Genomic DNA, 18,515 nt, shown 5'->3' with positions numbered 1-18,515 from the left:
CCACAATTAGGTGAGTATACACACACACACGCATGCACATGCACACACACACATGCACACACACATGCACACACACACATGCACACACACATGCACACACACATGCACACACACATGCACACACACATGCACACACATGCACACACATGCACACACACATGCACACACACATGCACACACACATGCACACACACATGCACACACATGCACACACATGCACACACACATGCACACACACATGCACACACACATGCACACACACATGCACACACACATGCACACACACATGCACACACACATGCACACATGCACTCACGCGCACACACTCACATGCACACACATGCACACACATGCACACACACACACACACACACACACACACACACACACACACACACACACACACACACACACACACACACACACACACACACACAGAGGGGTGGGTGGATTGCATTTTCTTGGACTGCAAGAAGGCGTTTGACACAGTTCCACACAAGAGATTGGTGCAAAAACTGGAGGACCAAGCAGGGATAACAGGGAAGGCACTACAATGGATCAGGGAATACTTGTCAGGAAGACAGCAGCGAGTCATGGTACGTGGCGAGGTGTCAGAGTGGGCACCTGTGACCAGCGGGGTCCCACAGGGGTCAGTCCTAGGACCAGTGCTGTTTCTGGTATTTGTGAACGACATGACGGAAGGAATAGACTCTGAGGTGTCCCTGTTTGCAGATGACGTGAAGTTGAGAAGAATTCACTCGATCGAAGACCAGGCAGAACTACAAAGGGATCTGGACAGGCTGCAGACCTGGTCCAGCAATTGACTCCTGGAGTTCAATCCCACCAAGTGCAAAGTCCTGAAGATTGGGGAAGGGCAAAGAAGACTGCAGACAGAGTACAGTCTAGGGGGCCAGAGACTACAAACCTCACTCAAGAAAAAAGATCTTGGGGTGAGTATAACACCAGGCACATCTCCTGAAGCGCACATCAACCAAATAACTGCTGCAGCATATGGGCGCCTAGCAAACCTCAGAACAGCATTCCGACATCTTAATAAGGAATCATTCAGGACCCTGTACACCGTGTACGTTAGGCCCATATTGGAGTATGCGGCACCAGTTTGGAACCCACACCTAGCCAAGCACGTAAAGAAACTAGAGAAAGTGCAAAGGTTTGCAACAAGACTAGTCCCAGAGCTAAGAGGTATGTCCTACGAGGAGAGGTTAAGGGAAATCAACCTGACGACACTGGAGGACAGGAGAGATAGGGGGGACATGATAACGACATACAAAATACTGAGAGGAATTGACAAGGTGGACAAAGACAGGATGTTCCAGAGATTGGACACAGTTGGAAGTTGAAGACACCGATGAATCACAGGGATGTTAGGAAGTATTTCTTCAGCCACAGAGTAGTCAGTAAGTGGAATAGTTTGGGAAGTGATGTAGTGGAGGTAGGATCCATATATAGCTTTAAGCAGAGGTATGATAAAGCTCACGGCTCATGGAGAGTGACCTAGTAGCGATCAGTGAAGAGGCGGGGCCAGGAGCTCGGACTCGACCCCCGCAACCTCAACTAGGTGAGTCCACACACGCACACACGCATGCACACACAGCTAGGACTCGACCACTGCAACCTCAACTAGGTGAGTTCACACACATACACACAATTAGAGGAAGTGCAAAGGTTTGTAACAAAGTTAGTTCCAGAGCTAAGAGAAATGTCCTACAAAGAAAGGTTACGAGAAATTGGCCTGATGACACTGGAGGACAGGAGGGTCAGGGGAGACATGATAACATACAAAATACTGCGTGGAATAGACAAGGTGGACGGAGACAGGATGTTCCAGAGAGGAGAGACAGAAATAAGGGGTCACAGTTGGAAGTTGAAGACCCAGATGAGTCAGAGGGATGTTAGGAAGTATTTCTTCAGTCATAGAGTAGTCAGGAAGTGGAATAGCCTAGCAAGTTAGGTAGTGGAGGCAGGAACCATACATAGCTTTAAGATGAGGTAAGATAAAGCTCATGGAGCAGGGAGAGAGAGGACCTAGTAGCACTCAGTGAAAAGGCAGGGCCAGGAGCTGAGTCTCGACCCCTTCAACCACAATTAGGTGAGTATACACACACACACACGCATGCACATGCACACACACACATGCACACACACACACATGCACACACACACACATGCACACACACACACATGCACACACACACACATGCACACACACACACATGCACACACACATGCACACACACATGCACACACACATGCACACACATGCACACACGCACACACACATATGCACACACACATGCACACACATGCACACACATGCACACACACATGCACACACACGCACACACACATGCATGCACATACAACAGGCCAAGTGTCTAATCAACATGTGCCTAGGACCAAATGGTAACTAACACACAAACACACACACACACACACACACACACACACACACACACACACACACACACACACACACACACACACACACACACACACACACACACACACACTTTTCCAGAGCCTAATAGCAGTTCTGTGAAAGTGTGCTGTGACTATATATGTGTATATATATTATAGAAACCAGAAGGAAAGAAGGAAAAAAAGAACGAAGAAAGAAAGAATGAAGTGTTACATCCTCTGCTTGGACTCGAGGTTAATAATAATAATAATTTTTGGAGTGAGATAAATAAGTTGAGGAAGCCTAGGGAACAAATTGATTTGACAGTTAAAAATAAGAGAGGAGAATTATTAAATGGAGAGTTAGAGGTATCGGGAAGATGGAGGGAATATTTTGAGGAACTGTTAACCCTTTCAGGGTCGGCAGGCCTTCTCCCAAACCTGCTCTCAGGGTCGGTAAAAAATCGAAAAAAAAAATTTCTTATGATGGCAAAAAAAAAAAATTTTTTTTTTGCCATCAATACTTACCGAGATATGGAGGCGTGAAGATGACAGAAATTGAACCACATATGGCAACATCGCCGATTGCCGGTCACCCAGTAGTAGTTTTATTCTTTTTTTTTTTTTTTTTTTTTTATTTTATTTTTTCAAGTAACTTGTATGGCCTCTGAGATCAATATAAAGGCTATTTGGTATATATTCACTCATTGTATACTACACAATAACAGCACAAACTTTGCTGTCATTATATTATTTACAAAACATGTTTACACAAACCAACAATAAAAAAATGTTGTTTAATACTATTTTTTTATCATATATATACTCAGAGTCACTGGACAGGTTCCTTAAAATCACAAACATCAGCACTCATTGCAGGCATTTTCTTTATGAGATCGTCATGTAACTGCCTTGCCATTTTACAAATTATCGACTGCATAACACTATCTCCTGCTAACTGTTTTTGGGTAATCCACACCAACAATAACCTCTCCATTTCTTTGAGGATTTACGATCTCTTCTTTGTCAGCATATCTACCCCTTTTGCAACAACAGCTACCTTAATTTCCTTTTCCTTCACCACGATCAAAGTGATGGTTGAATGGGGTTTGCAATACATCCTGGCAAGCTCTAAAACACGCACTCCACTTTCATATTTTTCAATGATTTCTTTCTTTAATTTGATTTTGTTTCTCATTTTCTTTACCAAAGGGCTGGCAATAGCTTTCTTTGGACCCATGGTGACTTATTTAGCAGTTGGAAGCCCAAAAAAAGAAAGGAATACTATTACACAATGTATCGCATGAATGTGTGCGATGGTGGTCACTTGCTGAAACAGTGGCACAGTGAGTGAATGGTGTGGAAAACTGGCTTTGTGTGCGTGCTGACGCTGGATATGTACCAGACAGTCACCGAATCACGAGACCAATCACGAACCGTGAGGCTATATTGTGCCGAAAAAAGTTGCTGAAAGCCACGGCTGCCGAAATGCTGGGGTTCACTGTACAGTGGAACCCCGAGTTTCGAACGCATCAACTTTTGAATGCTTCGAGTTTTGACCACTTTTTTTTGCACCAATCTTGTCCCCGTGTTTCAAACCGCATACCAGACGTGTCCGCCTGCCTGCGCCCCCTGCTCAGGCATCATGAGCCAGTCTGGCTTTGTTTATGCTTGAGTGAACACTAACCTGTGTGCTCATTCAAACATTTCACTATTAATTCATTGTGTTTGGTGTTTGTGCGACTGTGAAATAAGCTACCATGGTCCCAAAGAAACTTGCTAGTGGCACCCCTGTGGTAAAGAAAGTAAGAAACGCCATAGATGTGAAGAAGGAAATACAGTGGACCCTCGACCAATGACTTTAATCCATTCCAGAGAGCTAGCCTTTGGTCGAATTAGCCATTAGTCGAATTAATTTTCCCCGTGAGAGCTAATGGAAATACATAGAATTAATCTGTTCCAGACACCCAAAAGTATTAAACAGAATAATTTTTTAACATGAAATATACATTTCCCTACACAAAAATGAATGGGACATGCAAAATAAACAATAATTAAATGCCACTTACCTTTATTGTGGAGGTGTTGATAGTGATGTGCCAGCAGCAGGGGAGATTGAGGTCTTGTATTGTTTGGAAGGGATATCCCCTTCCATAAAGCCTTCAGGTACCAAGTCCTTTGGTGGGGGTTACCTGCCTTCTTGGTTTTTTAATGCCACTAGGACCAGCTTGAGTCACTGGACCCCTGTCACACCAAAAATCTGTCCAGAGAGCTCTGTTTCTCATGTGCCCTTAGGATTTCCCTAAAATGGAACACAAGAGTGTCATTGTACATGTTGCCAATACGGCTTGCAACAGCTGTGATAGGATAAAATTCATCGATAAATGCTTGCACCTTTGTAAACATTGTACACATTTCCTTAATCCTTGACGAAGGCATCTTCCTCCGTCTCTCATCCTCCTGCTCTGAAGAACATTCCTGAGCTGTGATCTGTTGCTGTTGCACCTCAAGCTCTTGCAGGTCTGCAGTGGTTAGTTCTTCATCATCGTTCTGCACCAACTCTTCCACATCCTTGCCACAAACCTCCAACCCCAAGGACTTCTCCAATGACACAATAGCTTCCACTACTGGCATAGGCTCCTGAGGGTTAGCCCCAAACCCTTCAAAATCCCTCTCTTGTACACATTGTGGCCACAGTTTCCTCCAAGCTGAGTTCAAAATCCTGCAAGTCACTCCCTCCCAAGCCTTACCTATAAGGTTTATGCAACTGAGGATATTGAAGTGATCTTTCCAAAACTCTTTTAGGGTCAATTCAGTATCTGAGGTCACTTCAAAGCACTTTTGAAACACTGCTTTTGTGTAGAGTTTTTTGAAGTTTGAAATGACCTGCTGGTCCATGGGCTAGAGGAGAGGAGTTGTATTAGGAGGCAAAAACTTAACATTAACGAAGCTAAACTCCCCTGCAATTTGCTCTTGTAAGTCGTAAGGATGGGCAGAAGCATTGTCCAGTACCAGGAGGCACTTGAGTGACAATTTTTTTTCCAGGTATTTTGTCACAGTGGGGCCAAACACACCATAAAACCAGTCCATGAAAAGTTTCCTAGTGACCCATGCCTTACTGTTTGATCTCCAAAGCACACACAAATTACCCTTGATGATGTGATGAATGGTTTTGAAAACCGACAAGTTGAAGAATTGAGACACTTACGCAACACATGGGAATCTTTATTGAAGAAACGTTTCGCCACACAGTGGCTTCATCAGTCCAATACAAAGTAGAAATGGTTAAGGAGAGAAGGAGTTCGAGGTAATCAGTCCCTCAACCTGGAATTGATGTGTTCAGTCCATCACTCTTGTAGGAAGTACAGTATAGGGCCAGAGAGGTGGCTTATATACTGCAGTCAGATGAGTCGAAGCAGGAGGCGGCGGGATCACGATGGGACCTGCCACTAGTGTAAGTAGGTCGTCATCCAAAGGTTGGCCCTATACTGTTCTTCCTACAAGAGTGATGGACTGAACACATCGATTCCAGGTTGAGGGACTGATTACCTCGAACTCCTCCTCTCCTTACCCACTTCTACTTCGTATTGGACTGATGAAGCCACTGTGTGGCAAAACGTTTCTTCAATAAAGATTCCCATGTGTTGCATAAATGTCTGAATTCTTCAACTTGTCAGTTTTCAAAACCATTCATCACATCTGTCAGACAATGCAACATCATGGGATCTTGGTACAAAGACTTCAACGCTTGTCCAACCTTTGGACAACGACCTACTTACACTAGTGGCAAGTCCCACTGTGATCCCCTCGCCTCCTGCTTTGAATCATCTGACTGCAGTATATAAACCACCTCTCTGGCCCTATACTGTACTTCCTACAAGAGTGATGGACTGAACACATCGATTCCAGGTTGAGGGACTGTTTACCTCGGACTCCTCCTCTCCTTACCCATTTCTACTTCGTATTAGGCTGATGAAGCCACTGTGTGGCGAAACATTTCTTCAGTAAAGATTCCCATGTGTTGCATGTGTGTCTCAATTCTGCCCTTGACGATATTGTTTTTCCTGAACACACTGGGAGTTTCAGAGTGATACACCAATAAAGGCTTCACTTTGCAATCACCACTAGCATTACTACACAACATTAATGTCAGCCTGTCTTTCATAGGCTTATGTCCTGGGAGTGCCTTTTCCTCCTGAGTAATGTAGGTCCTGTTTGGCATTTTCTTCCGAAACAGGCCTGTTTCGTCACAATTAAACACTTGTTCAGGTTTTAATTTTTCAGTGTATGTACTCCTTAACCCTTAAATGGTCCAAACGTATATATACGTTTTTTCAACATCTGAAAGTATGTAAAAAAATGTAGATCTTTTTTTTTTGTTTTGCATGTGAAAACGTGTAAAAAAACTTTTATCTACATTTTTTTTGTTATATTTGAAAATATGTAAAAACAAGTAGATCTACTTTTGTAGCACTACGAATTTGAACGCCGATCTGTTTGGAACATTTAAGGGTTAAAGTCCTGCACATATTTTTCAGCCGCTTTTTTGTCTGAACTGGCAGCCTCACCATGCCTTACCACACTGTATATGCCAGTATGATTCTTAAATCTCTCAAACCAGCCTTTCCTGGCCTTAAATTCATCAATATCAACACTATTTGAAGCATTTTCTTAATGAAATCATCATGTGACTTCCTTGCCTTTTCACATGTTATTGACTGAGAGACACTATCTTCTGATAATTGTTTTTCGTTTATCCACACCAATAACAGTATCTGTACCTCTTCAATTATTTGGAGTCTCTGTTTTGAAAATATACTTGCACCTTTCGCAACAACACCTTCCTTGATTGCCTTTCTGTTTGCCAAGATAGTACTGATGATTGAATGGGGTTTGTTATACAGTGGACCCTCGGCTAACGATATTAATCCGTTCCTGAAAGCTCATCGTTAGACGAAATTATCATCACCCGAATTAATTTTCCCTATAAGGAATAATGGAAATCCAATTAATCCATTCTAGACAGCCAAAAGTATTAAATTTTTTTTTTTTCATGAAATATACATTTCCCTGCAAAGAAAACAATGAGACATGCACAATAACTATATAAATAAATGTTAAAATGACACTTACCTTTATTGAAGAGTATTGATAAGTGATGAAACACTGTTTTTCTTGAACGCTCTGAGATTTTCAGAGTGATACATGAGTAAAGGCTTCACTTTGCAATCCCTACTAGCATTACAACAAAACAAGAAAGTTGGCCTGTCTTTCATAGGCTTGTGTCCTAGGAGTGCCTTTTCCTCCTGAGTAATGTAGGTCCTGTTTGGCATTTTCTTCCAGAATAGGCCTGTTTTGTCACAAACACTTCTTGGGGTTGGAATTTTTCAGCTTCCCCATGCCTTATCACACTGTATATGCCACCACGATTCTTAAATCTCTCAAACCAACCTTTGCTGGCCTTAAATTCACCAATATGAACACTAGTTCCAGGTATTTTTTCCTGTTCACCTGGGTGTTAGTTGCATCCTGGGGGACAAAATTAAGGACCCCAATGGAAATAAGTTAGTCCTTGATGACTCACTGACTTGGGTTATCCTGGGTGGCTAACCCTCTGGGAGTTAATTGTTTCTCGGTAATTGTTTCTCGTTAAGCCACACCAACAACAGTCTCTCCACATCTTCCAGTAGTACAGCTGACAGTGGTGCAGCAACAGCTGACGGTGGTGCAGCAGCAGCTGACCGTGGTATGATAGTATTTCGATAGTATTTCTCACCCTTTTTACCACAGGGTTGGCACTAGAAGCTTTCTTTGGGCCCATGGTGGCTTATTTAGCAGTTACAAGCACTATAAACAATGGAATAATACAAAATGTATCGAATGTATGCATGAAACCAGCCACCCTGGCTTGTAAACAATGATGGCAGGGCAGCCTAGGTGCTCAGGCTGGACAGACAGGTTTGGGATGAATCACGTTGGGCGAGTTTTTTATCGTTAGGTGGGCCAAAATTTTTACGCTCAAACACTTTGTTAGGCGGATTTAATGTTATGTGATGCGTTCATTAGCTGAGGGTCCACTGTGTAGCCTTTCTAACTCAGACATACACACTCCACTTTCATATTTTTCAATGATCTCTTTCTTCATTTCCATTGTAATTCTCACCCTTTTTACCACAGACTTGGCACTAGAAGCTTTCTTGGGGCCCATAGTGGCTTATTTAGCAGTTACAAGCACTAAAAACACTGGAATAATACAAAATATATCGCAGGTGCACATGGAATCGACTGCAATGGCTTGTAAACATTGGCTCACTGAGTCTTGGAGTGGCTGGGCCCACTCAGGTCATGCTCTGGCCACCCTGTGGCCACATGAACACTTTTGCAACGAACGCTGTTAGATGAGTTTTTTGCCATTGGTGGAGCCATTTTTTACACAAAAGAGCACCATTAGATGAATTTGGCGTTACTTGATGCTGCCGTTGGTCGGGCGTCCACTGTACAGTAGACCGTCATTTAGAACGAGTTTGTTTGGTATGATTTGGGTATAACATGATTGAAGAATTGTGGCACAATTTTATGTAACACGTAAAATTAATTTAACACAGTTCAGCTTGCAGAATGGAAAAAAAATTCCCTTTTCTTCAAGTGGCCACCTAGTTGTGGATCAGCGGGGGAGACCTCCCGCCATCCCCTGCCACGCCTACAGCACCACCCCATCATCCCAGCATTCGTACTTCATACGCGTCCAGTCTTTCTTCTCTGCTACAAGTTAGCTGTGTTTGTGAATTGTGTTTTGATCTTTTAATTACTATATCTTGAATCTGCCAAGCAATCATGACACCCAGTAGACTTACTAGTGCTGCTGAAAGTGGCAAGAAAAGGTATAAGCATTTAACCCTTTCAGGGTCCCCAGGCCCTCTCCCAGACCTGTTCTCAGGGTCACCCAAATTTCAGAAAAAAAAAAATTATTTTTTCTTATGAAAAGATAGACAATCTTTTCCCGATCATAATGACACCAAAAGTATGAAATTTGATGGAAAACTTATGGAATTATACTCTCGCGAAGTTAGCGGCCTCGACGATGTTTACGCATTGGCGATTTTGCCCACTTTGAGCCCTTTTTTCGGCCAATTCCAGTGTATTAGCCGACAAAAATCATAACTAGTATTTTGCTAGAACGCCATTTTTTTTCTATCGAATGAGTACAAGAAACCACCCATTTACCAATTTCAACTATCCAATACAGTGGTCAGAATTTAGCATTTGTGCCAATTTCACACAAATTTCAAAAGATGCCAATTTCCACATAGGGTCCAGAATAAACAAGAAAGACATTCCTGGCACTAAAATAACATTTCCTCTGTTCATTAGTCACGTCCCCACACCCCTCTTACATTCTTTTGCTTTCCACTTTTAATTTTTATTCTCACAAAAAATAGAAGATTTACTGTTATGCAGACTATTGCATTAGTGTAGAAATGGTATAAATAATATCAGCGCACTTGTGAAAGAATATTAGGCTCACCAGTTGACGTGTATTGGACGCTTAGCATTATTTGTTTACTTTTTTAACGTAGGTAAAAATCGAACATTTCTGCTATGTTGAGCTCAATTTCAAGGTACTTTTCATTGTAAAACCAGTTAAAATCATCTCAGTTTCTATAATATGTTTTCCATTTATAAAATGAGACCAGGAAAACTAGAATACAACAATAAATACCATACGAAAATACAGTGCAAAGTCGCTGTTTTAATCCAAAAACACGGTCAAAGTTTTTTTTTTCTCATTATGCACTGTGTGCTGCAGGATTTTTTTTTATACTGTGCACACTGATTACATAGACCCATTCTTTCATATGTAGGCCTACCAGCTTTCTCTCACTAGATTTGAGGCCGCTAGAATTTAGACATACTAGTACGTCAAAAACCCTGGTGTGTAAGCCGTACTAGTACAGCGGACCCCCACCTTACAGTGGCATCGCGTTACGTTAAATCCGCCACACGATACATTTTAACGAAAAAATTTTGCCTCGCCTCACGCTAAAAAACTCGCCTTATGTGATTCGTCCGGAATGCATCCCACGTGTGGCCTCAGCACCAGTGTTTACAAGCCAGCCAGTGCGGGCACATCCACGTATACATTCGGTACATTTCACCCAGTGTTTTTTGTGCTTGTAACTGCAAAATAAATTACCATGGGCCCCAAGAAAGCTTCTAGTGCCAACCCTGTGGTAAAAAGGGTGAGAATTAGTATGGAAATTAAGAAAGATTTTGAAGGGTTTGGGGCTAATTCTGAGAAGGCTATGCCAGTTGTGGAATCTATTGTGCCTACTTCAAAGATTAAGGAAATGTGTGCAAAGTGAGTTGAAGTGCAAACCTTTATGGATGAAAATCACCCTAACACAGCTATTGCAAGCAGTGTTGGTGACTATTACAGTGACAATGTTGTGGCCCATTTTAGGCAAATCTTAAAGGAACAGGAGGTACAGAGCTCTATGGACAGATTTGTTGTGTGACAGGTTCAGTGACTCTCAAGCTGGTCCTAGTGGCATTAAGAGAAGAAGGGAAGTAACCCTGGAAAAGGACTTGCTACCTCAAGTCCTAATGGAAGGGGATTCCCCTTCTAAACAATAACAACTTCCACACACTCCCCTCCTCCCATCCCATCAATCATCACCAGATCTTCAATAAGGTAAGTGTCATGTATTCTATTCTTAGTAGAGTAGTAATTGTGCATGTCTTCTTCAGTTTGTGTGTATTAAAATTAATATTTCATGTGGTAAAATTTTTTTTTTTTCATCTTTGGGGTGTCTTGCATGGATTAATTTGATTTCCATTAATTCTTATGGGGAAAATTAATTCGCCTTACGATAATTTCAGCTTACGATGAGCTCTCAGGAACGGATTAATATTGTAAGGCGGGGTCCACTCTACATCCAAAACCCTGAAAGGGTTAAGTCTTAGAATTAACGAAGAAAACAAAGATATTAGACGAGAGATAACCTGTGGCGTAATGAAGTGTTACTTTGTACACATAAAAAGAGGTAAACATAAGTTTGTGTGCCTGACTGACTGACTGACTGACTGAATTACTTACTGACTTGAATTCATTTTCCAGGAGGTATTTCTTCACACTAAGGCCAAACACTTCATTGAACCAGTCAAGGAAAATTTCCCTCATGACCCATGCCTTACTGTTTGCCTTCCACATCACACACAGTTTAGTCTTGGCGACACTGTTTTTCTTGAACACACTGGGATTTTCAGAATGATACACCAGTAAAGGCTTCACTTTGAAATCCCCACTAGCATTACTACAGAACGTGAGAGTTAGCCCGTCTTTCATAGGCTTGTGTCCTGGTAGTGCCTTTTCCTCCTGCATGATGTAGATCCTCTGGCATTTTCTTCCAAAAGAGGCCTATTCCGTTACAGTTGAACACTTGTTGGGGTTGGAATTGTTCAGCCTCTGTGTACCCCTTGAATTCCTGAACATATTTTTCAACCGCATATTTGTCAGAACTTGCAGCCTCGCCATGCCTTACTACACTGTGTATGTCATTACGCTTCTTAAATCTCTCAAACCAGCCTTTGCTGGCCTTAAATTCACTGACATCAGCACTAGTTCCAGGCATTTTCTTGGAGATCATCATGCAACTGCCTTGCCTTTTCACAAATTATCAACTGCATAACACTATCTCCTGCTAACTGTTTTTGGTTGATCCATACCAACAACAAAGTCTCCACATCTTCGAGTATTTGCGATCTCTGTTTTGTGAACATATTTGCACATTTTGCAACAACAATTTCCTTGATTTCCTTTTTCTTGGCCACGATGGAAGTGATGGTTGTATGGGGTTTCTTATACAACCTGTCAAGCTGTGCCACATGTATTCCACTTTCATATTTTGCAATGATGTCTTTCTTGAATTCTATAGTATTTCTCACCTTTTTTACTAAAGGGCTGGCACTAGAAGCTTTCTTTGGGCCCATGGTGGCTTATTTAGCAGTTGCAAGCACAAAAAGAATGGAATATTACGAAATGTATCTTATGGCTGCGAGGGGTGACTGTCACTCGCTGATAAACAATGGCAGACTGACTGAATGGTGTGGGGGGCCACTTGTACTCGTTTGGGATGAACAACTATTACCGAGGTAAATGACGATCACCAAGCCAATATTTTGAGGAAACAAACTTTACGATTACCAAATATTACAAAATTTGATGACTACGATGGCTGGGGGTCCACTGTATAGAGTAATTTTCATCGACTGGATATTTAGCTAGTGTAGTGAAAAAAGTAGTAGTTTAACTTGTTACCAAGTGTGACATGAAAGCAGCATGAATGGTTGGGTGTCACTTTATATATTTTTAACTCTTACACCACTTTTTCTTCCTTTTCTGGTGGGTGTTTGCTAACTTTCTTTAAAGTAAAGACACAAGATAGTAATGAGGGGGAAAAAAAGACATAAGGTAGTGATGAGAGAAAATAAAAAAGGCATGTCAAAAAAAAAAAAATTATGAAACTTTGAGTAGCTACCTTGAAAGACACAGTACCTGAATATAGAAGTGTCCAAATAATTAATGAGTGGATGAGTAAATGATATAACTGATAAAATACAGTTTTTCTGTAATATCTCAGTATGTTATTTATTATGAAGATAAATTTCTTATGGTGGCAGAGTTCGAAAGATTCTCAACACCCGATTATTTGAAGATGGAAATGGCAAGCGGTGGCAACTGAGCGTTAAGGATGCTGGTCTGGAGGTCCTCACAGTTTCCCAGGTAAGCCAGGTAAATCATCTGTAGGAAGGTACTTTCTGGTGAAAATTTTTCTTTCAATAATATATGTCATTATTACTGAACTTTTAATTAAAAGATAATACAGTTTATACTACTACTGTATTTAAAAAGAAATATTATTTACTAGGAACATTGTGAAATATTTTATTTAGTTCTAGAAAATAGCTTGATTGGTTATGGGAAGAAATTACACATTATGTTTAAAGTAATGTTGCACAAATTTATGATTTCAGTTCACTTTATACTGCGATTTGAAGGGGAATAAACCAGACTATCGTCATGCTATGGGCGGTGAAGCAGCACAAGCATTTTATGAAGACTTCTTTACTCAGTTGTGCAGGCAGTACACCAGTGATAAGGTTAAAGGTAACATTTTTTGTTATCTTGGGCTCTTAGTAGTAACATTGGCATAGTAGGTTAGAAATTTTGTATGCACCAATAGCATTGATGAAGAAAAGACATTATTTACCTTTTCATACAGGACTTGGGTTGCAAAAAGCCTTGATTAGCTGGAGTGATTAATTGAAAGGTTCTTTAGCCACATTAACCATTTCACTGTCCAGACCCTTGAAATTAGTATTGCTTGGTGGTAGAGAATTGTTTTCTGAAGGTAATGACAAGTCCAAAGTTCGAGGTCTGGGCACAATTTATGCATCAGCGATTTTGCCTATTTTAAGTCCTGTTTTAACCCAGTTTCATTGCTCTGTATATCCAAGTTCTTACCTATTTCACTAGTCTGCCTGCCTTCCATTCTATCAATTGAGTACAGTAGGACCCCACTTACACGGCGGGTTAGGTTCCAGGCTGTCGCTGGAAAGCAGATATCGCCGGAAGGCAGAACGCCTTTTTCTTCTATTTATAAATGCATATAAATGCCAGACAACAAGTTTACACTAAATTATATTAAGTTAGCAATAGAACTAGGCATTAAAAACACACAAAGTAAAATACATTTACAGTAAATTCATTACTTATCTTAAAGTATTTGTAATCTTAATGTAGGGAGAGAGGTGAGTAGTACGTACTTATTTGTAGGAAGTCAGGTGCAGGTAGCCCAGGTGTAGGTAGCCCTGGTTCCCCATCTCATACTTAATATATGATATTTAAAACATCCCAGAGAGGTAAAATACACATACAGTACACTCATTATTTACCTTAAAATATGTGTAGACTTAATATAGGAAGAGAGGTGAGTAGTATTTATTTGTAGGAAGTCAGTGTAGGTAGCCGGTAGGTGTAGCCCGCCTGGGCTACACCTACCGGCTACCTACACTGTGGGCCAGAGCCATATTATTAACATCGATGTACCTTGTTCACTGAATTTAATCATTTCTAACAACTACCTTTAGATGCCATCATAAATGAAGGTAGAAGTAATGAATAATTCATGCCGAAAATTGTAAACAAAAGTGGAGTGTGGGAGTGGCTGGGCCAAATGCAGATTCATACACGTTTTCTCTGATGGCTGAGCAGAGAAAATGTAATGTTGTCCCTCCACCTGGCTACCACAGCTCCACAAGTACTGTTATCAGAGCACACAAAATATGCAATAAATGCCAGACAACAAGTTTACACTAACTTATATTAAGTTAGCAATAGAAATAGGCATTAAAAACACAATAAAAGGTAAGATACACACAGAGTACACTTATTACTTACCTTAAAATATTAATATTAATGTGGGAGAGGTGAGTGGCAGGGTGTTTATTGAATAAAATCAGAATGGCACACCATCCTCTAACTTGGCACTTAAAGCAAGAGGCTTATGACTTCTCTTTTTATCACAGCTAACCTTAGACGCCATTCTCAATGAGAGCCAACTAGTTAACAAAAGAGTAAACGAGAGAGAGAACGAGATACAGAGTTGAGACAATGTAAGAACACAAACTGAACAGGTAGTGGGCGATCACTTGGTCAGAGGAAATAAATGCGTATTAATGTGTCTACTTTTAGTTCATTCACGTCCGTTTGTAAGAGTTTGTAAAACATTTACCTCAATATTTTTTTATTATAATAATAATTACCTCACAATACAAATACTCTTACATTGTGTACAAGTTAGTTCAGAATAAACAAACAGCAACACGCCATTTTTAGAGTGAATGAAGATGATGATGATAATAATAATACAGTGGAACCTCAAAAATCGAACGTATCACATATCGAACGTTTCGAAAATAGGACCATTTTTTCGGACAAACTGTGTCCCCTACTATCGAACGCGCCCCTATTTTCGGACCGCCGCGTATGGGACCTGTCTGCCGCCCGCTCTGTCCGCCTCCCCACACAGGCGCCGTGAGCAGTCTAGCTTTGTTTATGCTTGAGTGAACACTAACCTGTGCTCTCATTCACGCATTTTACGATTATTTCATTGTGTTTAGTGCTTGTGGGACTGTGAAATAAGCTGCCATGGGCCCAAAGAAACTTGCTAGTGGTACCCCTGTGGTAAAGAAAGTGAGAAACACCATAGATGTGAAGAAGGAAATAATACAGAAGTATGAGAGTGGTGTGAGACTTGTTGAGCTTGCCAGGATGTATGGGAAAAACAAGTCGACCATCGGTTCTATCCTGTCAAAGAAAGAACAAATCAAGGAAGCTGATGTTGCGAAAGGTGTTAAAATAGGGAGTGGATGAGGTGCCTTCTTCAAAGATTTAAGAGATTTGTGCCAAGTGGAATGATGTCCAAATGTTTGTGCAAAAGTACCACCCTGAGCAAGCTGAAACAAGCAGAACCATGTCCCATTTTAGGGAAATGTTAAATAGGTGCCAGAAACAGAGGACTGTGGACAGTTATTTTGTGAGACAGGGGTCCAGTGACTCTCAAGCTGGTCCTAGTGGCATTAAAAGACAGAGAAGAGAAGTAACCACAGAGAGGGCTTTACCTGAAGTCCTCATGGAGGGGGATTCTCCTTCCAAACACTAACCCTAACTCCCTCTCTCCTCCTCCCTATCTTCCAGATGCCATCACCAATCTTCAATAAAGGTAAGTAAAAGTGTCCTTGGCCCTCTTCTCTTTCTCCTATACATAAATGACCTACCAAATGCTTCGCAATTACTCAAATCCACACTTTTTGCAGATGACACTACATACGTCTTCTCTCACCCGAGCCCAGTCATGCTAGCCAATACTGTAAACACCGAATTACAGAAAATATCTACCTGGATGAGGACTAACAAACTTACACTAAACATTGACAAAACCTACTTCATTCAGTTTGGTAACAGAGCTACAGATGTACCTCTTAACATAACAATAAACGGATCACCTATCACAAAGCTAACAGAGGGAAAATTCTTAGGAATCCACCTCGATAATAGACTCAAATTTCATACACATATACAACAAATTTCTAAGAAAATTTCCAAGACTGTAGGCATACTATCGAAGATACGGTACTATGTTCCACAGTCAGCCCTCCTGGCCCTTTATCACTCTCTTATTTACCCCTATCTCACCTATGGAATTTGTGCATGGGGCTCAACGACAATTAACCATCTCAGACCACTAATTACCCAACAAAAGGCTGCAGTTAGAATGATGATAAATTCTCACTACAGGCAACACATTCCACCAATATTCAAAACACTCAACCTACTCACCATACAAAACATCCATACTTATTATTGCACCTATTACATACATAGAACACTTAACTCTGATATTAACCCTCCCCTCAAACATCTCCTTGCCAACCTCAACAGAACACATGACCATAACACAAGGCACAGATCACTCTTTGATGTTCCTCGTGTCCATCTCACGCTATGCAAAAACTCAGTGCACATAAAAGGCCCTAAAATCTGGAATTCATTACCTGTAAATCTAAAAGAAACACTACCTGTTTATAAATTCAAGTCTCTTCTCAAAGATCACTTACTCACTCAAAACCAAATAAATACTGAATAACTGAACCTTATAAATTGTATATCCTATATGTTACTCACAATTATATCACACAAATGTTAAACCTAGGACCCAATCTAACTTTATTATTTTTTTAAATACACTACCTAACAGAATACTCCATTCGACTGAATGTACAGCAATGCAAGCAACCATATGACCTGTCTTTGTAATACTCATTTGTGCTTTATAGTTATCTGTTTACAATAATGTTTTATCACTGATTTCATCATTGCTTAGTTAATCTTAAGTTAATTTTAAGCCAGCCCGTAATGCTATGCATATAAGTGGCTTTGGCATGCTGCTCTTACCTGTATTTTTTGTACCTCTGTATGTATGCTTAAATTACTAAATAAATAATAAATACATAATTAAAAACTATAGTATTTGTTGTATGTAAAACTGTAATTAATCTCTCTAAAATGTATTTTTTGTGTGAATATTTTTGGGTTTCTGGAATGGATTAATTGTATTAACATTATTTCTTATGGGAAATATTGCTTCGAATTTCAGACTTTTGAATTTAGAACTAGCTCCTGGAATGGATTAAGTTTGATTTTTGAGGTTCCACTGGAATAATAATAATAACAATAATAATAATAACAATAATAATAATAATAATAATATTATTATAATAAAAAGCACTAAACCCACAAGGGTCGTGAATTGCTATATATAGAGTAAAGGCATACAAAAAGAATATTTTTCTGCAGTTATCCCCCAGTTTGACTAGAGAAAACGTAATTCTTCTGACACTACCTACACAGCTGCTTTGTAAGCAAATCTTATACACCTACCATCCGACTTACGACCGAGTTCAGTTCCGAGAAACCGGTCGTAAGTCGAAATGGTCGTAAGTCGAACTTTACCACTGAACATCAACAAAACATTTTTGTAATGACTTTATTTTGTTTTATTTTGCTATTTCATGTTTTACTTTACTTTTTATGCTGTTAGTACTGTATTTTATACTGTAAGGTTTAGGATAAACACTGTGTACAACACAAATAGTTGTTTATTTCCCAGAAATTTGGCATAAAAAACAAGGTCGTAAGTCAAGTGGTCGTAAGTCGAGCAGGTCGTAAGTCGGATGGTAGGTGTATTTACATCAATTTTTATTTTGTGAGTGTATGTATCATGTTTATATGCTATGTAATGGGTTTCATATATAATTTTGAGGAAAATATCATAGATGGATTAATGAAAATGCCTATATTGATGTAAAATAAGACATTTAGTGTGCCCAAGAGTGATTATTATTACGTAGTATTGGCATCATGAGTAGAGAGAGACTTAGCGATTTTAATGTGTACCTGCACACCAGCACTGTGTGTAAGTATATTTAGGTACAGGTATACATAAGTATTATAATTATCAGAATACATATAAAAT

At 40.2% G+C, this 18,515-nt stretch overlaps 1 protein-coding gene across 1 annotated transcript in view; it reads left to right on the top strand.

Moving 5' to 3' along the window:
• LOC128685701 (D-aminoacyl-tRNA deacylase 1) overlaps positions 1-18,515 on the top strand; it is a gene marked incomplete at its 5' end in the record, with an annotated part of 119,211 nt that overhangs the window by 1,915 nt on the left and 98,781 nt on the right. The window contains 2 exons of the mRNA XM_070088118.1: positions 13,099-13,201; positions 13,453-13,585. Coding sequence (XP_069944219.1) covers positions 13,099-13,201; positions 13,453-13,585 — 236 coding nt within the window. The remainder of the gene's footprint in view (positions 1-13,098; positions 13,202-13,452; positions 13,586-18,515) is intronic.

This window comes from Cherax quadricarinatus, chromosome 23 (assembly GCF_038502225.1).
Source record: "Cherax quadricarinatus isolate ZL_2023a chromosome 23, ASM3850222v1, whole genome shotgun sequence".
Taxonomy (NCBI): Eukaryota; Metazoa; Arthropoda; class Malacostraca; order Decapoda; family Parastacidae; genus Cherax; species Cherax quadricarinatus.
The sequence above is the reverse complement of the archived record's forward strand: the minus strand, read 5'-3'. Positions and strand labels throughout refer to the sequence as shown.